General features: G+C 40.3%; 1 protein-coding gene across 16 annotated transcripts in view; it reads right to left on the bottom strand.

The window, feature by feature from the left end:
- The window catches only part of TET1 (tet methylcytosine dioxygenase 1), a 141,225-nt gene that overhangs the window by 116,962 nt on the left and 12,056 nt on the right, over positions 1-12,207 (bottom strand). For 14 of the 16 annotated variants that reach the window (XR_014253295.1, XR_014253296.1, XR_014253297.1 and 11 more), the window contains exon 2: positions 3,719-5,748. Coding sequence is in view for 11 of the 16 variants with exons in the window: in XM_082424368.1 (XP_082280494.1) it covers positions 3,719-5,626 (1,908 nt within the window). In the remaining 5 variants the exon portion in view is untranslated. Of the gene's footprint in view, positions 1-3,718; positions 7,326-12,207 lie in introns of those variants that run through there. The other 2 variants (XM_082424366.1, XM_082424365.1) reach the window with 2 other exon arrangements.

Here is a 12,207-nt window from a genome sequence, read left to right on the forward strand (position 1 = left end):
CAGGTTCACACTGAAACAAATAAGAAGAAAAAGCTCTTCCTTGGAGTTTAAAACTAATTAACAGATTTAGAAGAAACAATGGAAACAGAACCACTATTTGGCAACTATCAGGCAAAAATAACTGATGAACATTAAAATTGGGGAGTGAAAGTTTGAGGGATAGCAGTATATTTACATGTCTTGATCTCCCTGTAAGATATTTATTAAATACAAAGTAAAAAATACTGATTTTACAGTGGAGAAATCTGGAAGACACTACCTTTAACCGAGTGATCAAAATTAAGATCATGAATAGTCGGACAAATGGACATCATGTCCCTCCTGTAAGAAGGTATTCATACAAAAATGTATAATCCAAATCTAGTCATGAGGAAGCATTAGACAAACCCAAAGTGAGGGACAAAATAAGTAATCTGCACTTTGCAAAAGAAGCAATGTCATTAAAAACAAATATTGAGGAACTATGTATGCTAAACCAAAAAAAAAAAAAAAGTACATGTTATATGATTCCATTTATATCAAACTCTAGAAAATGCAAACTAATGTATAGTGACGGAAAGAGTGTTTTCCTGAGGAGAAAGGGTGCAGGTAGGAGAGTAGGGACTATGAAGGGGTACAAAGAAATTTTGGGGAGTAATGAATTTTGACTGTGGTAATGTTCACACAGTGTATACATCTGTCAGACTTATCAAACTGTACTCTTTAAATACGTGCAGTTTATTATATGTCAATTATACCTCAGTAAAGTTGTTTTAAAAGTTTGAGGAACTATTCCAAATTAAAGGAAGTCAAAAGGATATTTTCTTATAGGAAAAATATGAATAAAGTCTGTGGGCTAGATAATAATAATGGTTCAATGTTAATTTGCTAATTTTGATAATAATAGGAGAGAATATCATTGTTTTTAGGAAATACATTCTCTAGTATGTAAGGATAAAGGGATATCATGTCTATGAAAAACTTACTCTCAGTTGGTTCAGAAAAAAATATACATATGGGGAGAAGCTAAACAGAGATAAAGTAATAAAGTAATATGATAAAATGTTATCATTTGGCTGAAAGATAAACCAAATTCTCCATACTACTCTTGCAATATTTCTATAAAACTGAATTATATCAAAATAAAAGAGTTTTTTGTTTTGTTTTTAATAAAGAATGTGGTGCTTAGGAGATTGTGAGCAATAGCCAAGGTATTCATTCATTCATTAACAAATACTGGTTTTTCTCACAGGGATGGACCTTGACAACAGTGGCCACACTGGCTTGCCAGAGCAAGTTTACAGAAATAAACCACATGCCAACATCTAAATTTCTAAATCTGATTATTTGAGTTACAAATATATTCTTTTCATTTAACTAACAAGTGTTTATTTAGCACCTATCACTGTACCAAGGTTAGATAGGCACTAGAAAAACAAAGTCCCCTGGAATGAAACCAGGGGAACATGCACAGATACAGGTGTGGCACAGGGAGGGGTGAGTGAATGGATGGAGTCTTGTCAGATAGGAAAAGGAAGAATATGTACCATGAGCAAGGACACTGAGGCAGGATCATGCACGGTGAGCTTGGGGAAATCTAAGTAGCTGGATACAGCTGAAACTTCAAGTATAATGTGAGAAGTGACAGCAAACAAGACAGAGGAGATCAGTCATGCCAAGATCTTGAATATTGGCACCTTCCCAGTGGTCCAGTGATAAAGAATCCACCTTCCAATGCAGGGGACCCGGGTTTGATCCCTGGTCGGGGAACTAGGATCCCACATGCTGCGGGGCAACTAAGCCCACATGCCACAACTACTGAGCCTGCGTGCCTAAACTAGAGAGCCCACGTGCTGCAAACTACAGAGCCCATGCCCTCTGGAGCCCACACACCACAGCTAGAGAGAGAAAACCCGCACGCTACAACTAGAGAGAAGCCCACGCGCTGCAAGACCCAACACAGCCAAAAAATAAAAAATAATAAGTAAATAAATAAATAAATAAATAAATAAATAAATAAATATTTTTAAAAAAAATCTTGGTATTCCATGCTAAGAAAGCTAGGCTTCGGGCTTCCCTGGTGGTGCAGTGGTTGAGAATCCGCCTGCCAATGCAGGGGACACGGGTTCGAGCCCTGGTCTGGGAAGATCCCACATGCCGCGGAGCAACTAGGCCCGTGAGCCACAACTACTGAGCCTGCGCGTCTGGAGCCTGTGCTCCGCAACAAGAGAGGCCGCGATAGTGCGAGGCCCGCACACTGCGATGAAGAATGGCCCCCGCTTGCCACAACTAGAGAAAGCCCTCGCACAGAAACGAAGACCCAACACAGCCATAAATAAATAAATAATTTTTTAAAAAAAGAATCCGCCTGCCAATGCAGGGCACACGGGTTTGATCCCCAGTCCGGGAAGATCCCACATGCCTCGGAGCAACTAAGCCCCTGTTCCACAACTACTGAACCTGTGCTCTAGAGCCGGTGAGCCACAAAAAAAAAAATGTAATGCAAGAGGAGGAGCCAGTTTAGAAAAGAAGAGAACAAACTTGTTTATACCTATTAGAGATAGAGTACCTTTGGCAACAATGTCTTTTGGCAATGTTACAAATCAGGAGCTTACCAGGGAGATCACTCTGTTATAAAAATATTGCCACTAAGTGTTTTAGATGTTAAGTATGTAGACTATTAAGTTACTGGCCACATTTTGATCTACTCCCGCATGTGTGAAGTGACTTGAGTAAAGAAGATAGTTCATTGCAGTAAGATTTATAATAACAAAATATTTTAGAAATACCTTAAATGTCATCAATACATGATTGGCTAAATGTCTGATCTCTTATTTGCAATGTGTCAGTCAAATAGGAAGTCAGCATTTTTGGACAGATAATTTAAGTCCAGAATGAAATAGAAAAAAGGTTGACTGAAATTAAGTTCATAATACTTTAAATTAATCTGTTCTACTACACCCATATTCATAGTAGACTCAAAATAAATATAACTTCAAGTGAGTAATCTAAAAATCATAAAACACCATAGCTGACAGGATTCTAATTAAAGCAAGTTTGAGTATTAACCAACCTCCATAAAATCCTTTAAACGAAGTCTAAGTCAACCAATATTTTTACTACCTTAGTTTCATAACTGTAATAATAAGTACAAATGTTTGTATGTCACTTTGGAGTTTAAAAACCATTTTCAACTTCTGATTACCATTGAATCTCAACAATCCTGTGAGCAGGTGAAAATCACAAGCCAAAAGTTGAGACGAAAGCTTTATCATTACTATACCTCCAAGGCAAAGTTTCAAGATTAAAGATAGAGACAGTTTTATTCTTTCAAAAGAAAAGAAGTTTAATTCCTCTGGTCTCTCAGGCTGCAAGACAGTTAGTGACTTTGTTCTCCTAATTTTTAAATCTGTAACTCCCAAAAAAAGACACACAACTAGCCAAAAGGAGGCACAGTGGAAATCTTTCCAAAACCACATTTCATACAATTTCCCTATTCTCCATCAAAACTTATAATGGAAAATCTTTATGTTCTAGTTTTCTGAGACAAGTTCTAAAAATAAGCTCATGTATCACTCAGTGAACAAGATATACTTCAGGTAGGTCCACAAATTCCTATAGGCAACTTAAAGCAACATTTTACCAAAGCAAAAGGATGTAATACAGAAGCAAATTGTCTCCACACAAATCACACTACTAAGTCTCACAGGTGTCCCCAGCCCCTTGGGTATTTACTTACCTCCAAAGGCACAATGATGGATGGCTTCTTTTTCAGTTCCTCACATTTCCTCTTCTTACAGATCTGATGGCTGTTCTTTCTATTCTTGCAGTAGGTACATTCACCACAATTGGTCTTCTGCTGGCAGGGCTCACAGACCCCACATCGCTTTCGTTTCTTCTTTTCCAAAGTAGGTAGCAAAGTTGTGTAGGAAGGAGAAGAGGAGGTACTGACAAGTGACACTGGCCTAGACACCACTGTGGTGTTGATGTCAACCATGCTGGTGGCACTGATCTGGGAGCTCCCTCCTTCCAATTTGCTGGGACTGGCCTGGGAGAGGTGGACAATGCCCTGTGAAGCATGGTGGAGTCCTCTCTCAGGGGCTATTGTGAACCCCTGAGTGTTAGCTGGCAGAAAGCTTATATGAACCTTCTTCTTATTTTCTATATTGTTTATAGCCATTGCGGGAGGTACCGAACTTATCTCTGAGTTTGATGATGGTTGAGGAGTGTGAACTAAGCCCGAAGGCAAAATCTGCAGAGTGCCCTGGACCTCAAGCCCAGATGAAACAGTGCTCTGGGGCTCAGGCCATTCTGGGAGAGCATTACAGGTAGCAATTGGGTTAAGAGGAGCAGGAAGAAAGATATCGGGGTCTGAGGCAGTACCACCACCCATACCAAGGACTTGTTGATTTAATATAGCACCAAAGACCTCTCCTTGGACTGGAATAGCACCAGGAATCTCTGGTGGGTCTGGGGTCTCACCCAGAGGCTCTCCATGAACTGGGTTAGCACCAGGAACTTCCCATTGATGTGGGACAGCACTAAAGGCCTGTCCTAGGACAGGGGTGGTATCAGGAACTTCCTGTTCATCTGGGGTAGATTTGAGTACCTCTTGATGATCTGGTTTAGCACCAAGGGTTTCTTGTTCTGAACCTGCCAAGAGGAGTTTTATTAATGAGGTAGGATATATTGACCCACCAATAGTCATACAGTTTCTAAGGTCCAATTCAGGTACAACCTTATTAAAGCTGGAGGTGGGGCAGCAATCATGTTCACTTTTGATGGGATCCAGGTAAGAATCAGATAGCTTAAGAGATTCTACTCGTGAACCCAAATCTTCTAACTGAATGCTGGGGTTTCCTTCAGAGGTAACCCTGAGGGCTGCTTTTTGGAGCAAAGGAACACAGAGAGTGTCCTGAGCAAACATTCTAGGGGAATCACTGATATCATTCAATGTCTCTCTAGAGAATAGTCCTTCACCACCACGTGTCCCTTCCAATGACCCAGAAAGAACCTCTGCTGCAGGGCCACTATGAGTAGAGCGATTTATTTTGGAATCCTCCACACTTTGGGACCAAGACTGGGTTGTCTCTTGGCTCTCATCTTTTATTAATGATGCATTTTGTATGCCAATTAGATTCTCTATATCAGGAGGGATTGAGGGGTCTTGCACTGGGACTGAATCACTTTCTGCGTGCTTTACTCCCATGTCAGTAAGTACCTTATAATCACACTCATGTTGCTTTCCTAGATTCTTAGGAGGTGGAACTTTCTTGGGTTTGGCTATGACCGCTGGGGGTTGGGAGAGTCGTCTGCTAAGAGAGGTGCTTCGGAGAGCCATTGTAAACCCATTGCAAGTTAAGGACTCTGGGTTCTGAAAAAGAACCTCAGTCCTATCCAAATTCATTCGTGCTGCTCCAGCTCTTGTCAGAAGGCTTCTGACTGGCATAGGCAGTTTGGGTTCTGTTTTTTTCTTAACACCTCTTTCTTGAATTAATTGCTTTAATTTTCCAGGGCTCACAGTCTTGACTGTCACCACATTTTTGTTGGCTGGCTTAGATCCCTTCTTCAGTTGGCTGTTTTTCTTTTTGTTTAGATCTTCCCTCCTGACTAATTTGGAAGGCCTTGCATGGCGAGATCGAGACATAGCTACGGAGTAGGAAAAACTGAAAGGGCATGAGGAACAGAGTCATTGGTCCTTTGGAAAGTCTCACTTCTGAGGAGAATCCGGATGCACCATGGTTGTGCTCAGTCGCAGGAGGTTTTGGTCTGAAATAACAATGACAAAACATTGGGAGTGAGTCTTCTTCCTATGCAATCCCTCATTTGAAATAGAATATTTACTAGCAATTATTAATTAAAATAAAGGAACTGAGAATACTGACTGCAAAAGGAAAATATAATAGACATAAAACATACTAAAGTATCCTATAAATCCTGGATTCACAAATAAAGCTCCTTTAATTCCTGTGACAACTGATTAAGTTGATGAAGTTCTTTGAATAAGCTAAGCATGGGAGTTTCTTTACATTAGAAACCGCAATTACGGACTTCCCTGGTGGCGCAGTGGCTAAGAATCCGCCTGCCAATGCAGGGGACACGGGTTCGAGCCCTGGTCTGGGAAGATCCCACATGCTGCAGAGCAACTGAGCCCGCACACCACAACTACTGAAGCCCGCGCGCCTAGAGCCCGTGCTCCACAACGAGAGAAGCCACCGCAATGAGAAGCCCGCGCACTGCAACGAAGAGTAGCCCCTGCTCGCCAAAACTAGAGAAAGCCCACGCGCAGCAGAGAAGACCCAATGCAACCAAAAAAAAAGAAACCACAACTATCGTAGTTACATGTAGTTTAAAGCTCAAATCCTAATCTTTACAAATTTGGATACTTAAAAAGTTATCTCTTAAACTCTTTCCTAAGCACATCACCATACAGGCAGAGGTATCATCTGTTGGACAGTAAAGCTGGTAAAGCCAGAGGAAGAAGAGGCTTGTATTATCCAAGAAACTCTACTCTTTGGAGATCCAGTAACATTAATACCATATTCCAATTAACCATCCACAGATTTTGAGTTTTATACATGCACACAAAAGTAGCATAAACTCTTGGGAGTTAGTATTTACAGATTAGGTTACAAATAAGACTCACAGGTCCAACAAATATCTGTTGAGTACCTCCTCTGTATAAGGAATGCATTGTGGCGGGCACTGCCCACACCCAGAAATGATGTCCCTCCTTCCTCTTTCACCCGACTTAATCCAAAGACTGATGGTTCTAAACTCCCTTCTACCAAGGGTCCCAAAAGTCTCACGATGAATGCCTAGGCAAAGAAATTGGAAATAAAGAGAAAATGAGATAATTAGAACAGTAAAGCATACTAGATAAGCAACTATTATTTGAAAAGTAAGAAAAGAGGAGAAAATGAAAGGGGACTGACTAAGAGTCATCATCAGTTGCATTTTTGTCTCCTCAGATTGCCTACCCTGACCCCAAATAAGACCAAGCTATGAGGAAGAGTGAAGCTCACCATACAAAATATATCAGTAGGGCTTCCCTGGTGGCGCAGTGGTTGAGAATCTGCCTGCCAATGCAGGGGACACGGGTTCGAGCCCTGGTCTGGGAAGATCCCACATGCCGCGGAGCGACTAGGCCCGTGAGCCACAACTACTGAGCCTGCACGTCTGGAGCCTGTGCTCCACAACAAGAGAGGCCGCGATAGTGAGAGGCCCACGCACTGCGATGAAGAGTGGCCCCCACTTGCCGCAACTAGAGAAAGCCCTCGCACAGAAACGAAGACCCAACACAGCCATAAATAAATAAATAAATAAATAAAAATTAAAAATTAAAAAAAATATATATCAGTAGACTTCCTAAAGATCATGGAATCAAGAGTGTGACAACAAACTGGGTGAGGATTCTTTAACAGTTGACACGTTGCTGGATTTGTAAGAAAATCTGGTGTAGGAGAATGGTTACCAAAAACTGGTCTGCAACCAAGTGATCACCAGTCTGTGGTGAAATGAGAAAAAAAAAAAAAAAGGCTGAGTACACCTGAAACTAACACAACACTGTAAATCAACTACACTTCTATTAAAAAAAAAAAAAGAGGCCGTATAAAGTTTTTCATAAGGTTGAATTTATTATTATTTAATCATGCTTTCCTGTTTTCTCTCATTAAAATGTCCTTTCTAAAAAACGTGGAGAATTCCCTGGCAGTCCAGTGGTTAGGATTCCGCACTTCCACTGCAAAGGGCACAGGTTCGATCCCTGGCTGGGGAACTAAAATTCCGCAAGCTGCGAGGCTCAGCCAAATAAATAAATAAAGTAATAAAAGTCCTTTTTTTGTGAAAAGGTGGAGATAGGCTTATTTATTTAATGTTATTACTTGGCAAAGTAAAAATGTGACAGCCCTCTACCAATTCTCAAATTTTGGTTTTGTTTTTGTTGTACTCATCTGATCCTGGTAATCCTGGGATGCACTAGTTGCTTTAGTGGCTAGAGATGGTGTCACATCAGAAAACCCTGAATTTGAATCTGTGGTCACCAGCTGTGTCCTTCAGCAAACTACTTAACAGGAGGTCAAGTTTTCTGCATCTGAAATGAGGTTGTTTTGAGATATCAATGGGCTCCTCTGAGGAAAACCTAGTGGTAGTGGTCATCCTTGTGATATCTGAGGTAAGAAGAAGGACTTTGGAATTAGGTAGACGTGGGTTCAATTTCCAGATCAGAAACATTACTAGCCATAAGCTTAATGGTAGTTATCATTATTGTAGAACAAGTTTAATCCTTAGTCTGTCATATCCTGCAAAACAAGATCTAGTTCTTTTGTTTCTGTTCCCATCTAACACGCTGTAGTTCACACACTATAATAAAAGATCTCAGAGAACAACATTTAGAGGCAAAGCATTGAGCCTTTAAGAAAGACTTTTAAAATAGACATTAGTGATAACATTAACCACAAGAAAAATAACATTTTGATAAACCTGTGCTGAATACAAATACTAGGCCAGAGAATACTCCACTTGAGTTCTTGGCATCTAAGCTTATGGCTTTCCCCCTTTTCTTAAAAAAAGAAAAAAAAAGTTTGGCTGCACTACCTCTTTGGCTGTGAAAAGCTGTAGGATATTTTCTCCAAAGACCACTGCTTTTTGTACCAGCATTTTTAGAAAACAAAAGACATTCCAATTCTAATCTCCAGAAAGTCAGCAATCTTTATAAGGATGTTTTTTCGGATAACAAAAAACAATCCATTCCATTCTCTAGAAATTCAACAATATCTGTCTAAACATGCTTTATCGCTTATATCAGGATTACCTTGCTAAAAAATTATTAAGAGCATATAATCTAAATATTGCAATTAGCCATAAAAATTAAAATTCATATATGCTGCAAGTAATCTGAATATGCCAGAGGGTGTCACGGGATCTGCTTTTGAAAGTAGTTTATAAATTGATCTCTGTCTCATATATTCTTTTATATTTTTAAATGGAAGTGCTTTAGAAATCCAGACTTGTAATTAAGATAATGTTTACTATTCAAACCTTATCTCTTGAAAAAGAGCCTGTCAAGGAAATGGAAAAGGTATGAGCAACATGGATTGGAAAGATGTGGCCTCTTTGAATGGTAACAGCCTTTTTATGAGATCGTGAAAGAGGCCAATGACCCCTGAAAAACCCAAATGCAGGGAAGAAACCACTGGGTACCACCCAGCCAAAAAAACAATCAGAAACAAAATAAGGACTCCCACAAGATCTTAATTTTACTTGGCTCCACTGATGAAATGTAACCCCCTTTCGTAAATAAACTAAATTATCCCCAGGGCTGGGGTGGGGGTGGGGGCTGGAGGGGGGAAGGAGCCCATTCTATTATATAGATCCACATTTAAACATGGAATTATCTGCACAGATCTTCTGAAATTTATTTTCCTTATTAATTTGTAAACATTATTAAATGCTTTATTTCCTAGTTTTGTGCTTTTATTTACTACAGAGTGTTTAAGTCATAGAAAAATACATTTACAATTAAATACAAATTCCACTTCTGTTTTTCATTTCTGATGAAAACTGACATTTCAATATTTCTCAAAATCAGTTTTATTCTACTCTAGAGTATATTCAAGAGTCTGAGTGCTACTGAGGTTGCTACAGGATAACATGATTGGAGAGAAAATAAGAGAATAATGTCCCTGTTATCAAACATATATAGCAGGCCCCGGAGGGGGAACCACATGCAATTGACACTATCCTGTGAGTTTTTGTTTTCCTAGAAGAGAAAACAAAGTGAAACAAACAAACAAACAAACAAAATTCCCAACAACTGTGGGATGCAAAACATTACTTAACTAGTCTTTTCACCAGAGGGCACCAAGACCCCTAACCCACAATTAAAAAAAAAATTTTTTTTTTCCTAAGATGTCCTGTGACATAGGGGACTGGAGTAGTGTATGAGATCCAAATATTACTGTCCAGGAGATAAGGGCCAACTCATAATTTGAAACATGAAAAGAGATGCCAGCCCAAAGAAGAAAATATAAGATTACAGAGAAAGTGGAGAAGTGGCAAGATCAGGCCCCAGGGCCTATGAAAGGATCTGCTAATTATTCACACATAATTTAAACATACCTAACCAAATTGGTCAACAAACAGGATCAGACTTTTGCCTCAATATTATCTGAGCTTACTAAGTAGTCAGCCTTTCCCTAAAGAGTCTTAAAAAAGAAAAAAAAGAAAAGAAAAAAGCAATTATTTGATGTGATCACCTTGCCTAGAAACTAAAAAGCTGACTTCCTAAACTGTATCAGTTGTCTGTAAAGGACAATATCGACAGTACCGTGTCAGAAAAATTCTCTCCCACTTACATCCCCCCTCCTCCTTCTGGATCTCCCAAAGTCCCCTGGGCAGGAAGTGGCTGAACTGATGTAACCATCCAGCCCACATGTCAATTTAAAATTATACTGCAATCCTTCCCACCACCAGCAGTGGCCAAAAAAGTGGTATTTGCATACATAGAGCTAGTTGCAAAAGAAACTCTGATTTAATAGTCACTCCATTCAGCTCCTTAGAATTTAAAGGCTACTGCACTTGACTGAGAAATACAAGACTTAAAACATTTCTTTTTCAAAGGCACCACCTGGCTTAGTTTCCTCCAGCAACTAAGTTCTAAAGGAAGAGGAGGTGGGCGGGCTGCTTGCTGTTCCTAGATAGTTTTGTACCACAGGAAGTGTGAGAGCCTTCGGCACATGGAAAGGCTGTGGAGGGAAACTCACTAGAATGCCAGCAGATTTAGTCAAAGGCTCCTTCCATATGTAAAACACCCCTGCTGCCCTGCAGAGAGCGAAGAAAAAAAGGCCAAAAAGGGCCACAGAAAAGGGAAGGGACAAGTTAAATGGAGATGGAATGATCATTCCAAAAACAAGAAAAGCATAAAACACATTGGGAAGAAGAGGAAAAAGCAGAAGGAAGAAAATGTCTAAAATGAAAAAAAAAAAAAAAAAAGCCAAAAAGTAGAGGAAGGGGAAGGACTATATAGTAATAAAGCTAGAATATAAAAAGACAACTGGAATCAAAATGCTGAAGACTAAAGGTAGAAAGATGGAGGGGGTGGAAAAAGAGAAACTTAAGTGTACAGAGAAGGAAAGATACAGAGGCAAAGAAGAGGGTGGGGGAGGGGAGGGACGAACAAGATAAAGAAGATTGGAGGAGGAAGAGAAACAAAGGGCAGGGACAGAGGTGATCCAAACCTCCAACCGATCAATTCTGGAAGACCAGAGCTGGGAGCCATAGTTAACCCTCATTAAAATGGTAAGCGGTGATCCAGGAGTTCTTAATCTGAGCTACCAATCTTTGCAAAGAGATACAGTGTATACTAATAACTCTCGTACTTGATTCGGAAGTTTAATTGAAATCATAACATTGTTTTAAACACTGTCATACATTGACAACCAACCTAATTAAGATCTCTTAATTGGGGAGGCAAGGGACTTGGGCTTTAACCTGTGTAACTAATACAAACCAATAAAACCAATAAAATCAGGAAGCGCACCCAACGTCACGTTACCTGAGGCTTTTAGATCTTAGAAACAACGCTGACCAATCCCCAAACATCTCCTTATCTACACACCCGCCTTGTTTAATTGTAGACAAAATTCCTAATATGCCTTAAAAAGCTCTCGCCCTAACTGGTTCACAAACACCTTTTCCATACTCATTTTGGCATCCTGAGTGAGGACGGAAGAAGCCAACGTTCTTATTTTACTCTTTAACGTTGAGATGGGAAGAAGGATGGTCCCTTTTCGGTTCAGGGCGGACCTGGGGTTGCTACCCTGTAGCGCCGCCCTTCAACTCATGTGGGTGCAGCGCTCAGCGCACCCTGCCGACACTAGGCTGTGCACCTAATCTTTTCCTCGCTCAGGGTCTTGAAACACTTTTCAAACATGTCTTTATAAACTGATCCTTACTATGATATATCATGCAGCTCATTGTGTGCCCGAGAGTGTTACGGGCGAGGAGAGAAAGAGGCACTGGAGCGACCTGGTTAATTTGGGAGGAGGACGAGTTGCCGGCGGGGGAAAAGACTCCTAGTTCAAGCAATATCTGTTCTCTTGTTGATACATTAATTTTTATTGGGTCAGAAAAGCCCAATCTGTGTTCTCCATTACCGCGGAAAGTGTACTGGGGCAGGCCAGCAACTTCCCGACCACTTTCTGTAGCCCCTAGTAGCTGAATCGTTTG

Source organism: Balaenoptera physalus (genome assembly GCF_965194825.1).
Source record: "Balaenoptera physalus genome assembly, chromosome: 14".
Lineage (NCBI taxonomy): Eukaryota > Metazoa > Chordata > Mammalia > Artiodactyla > Balaenopteridae > Balaenoptera > Balaenoptera physalus.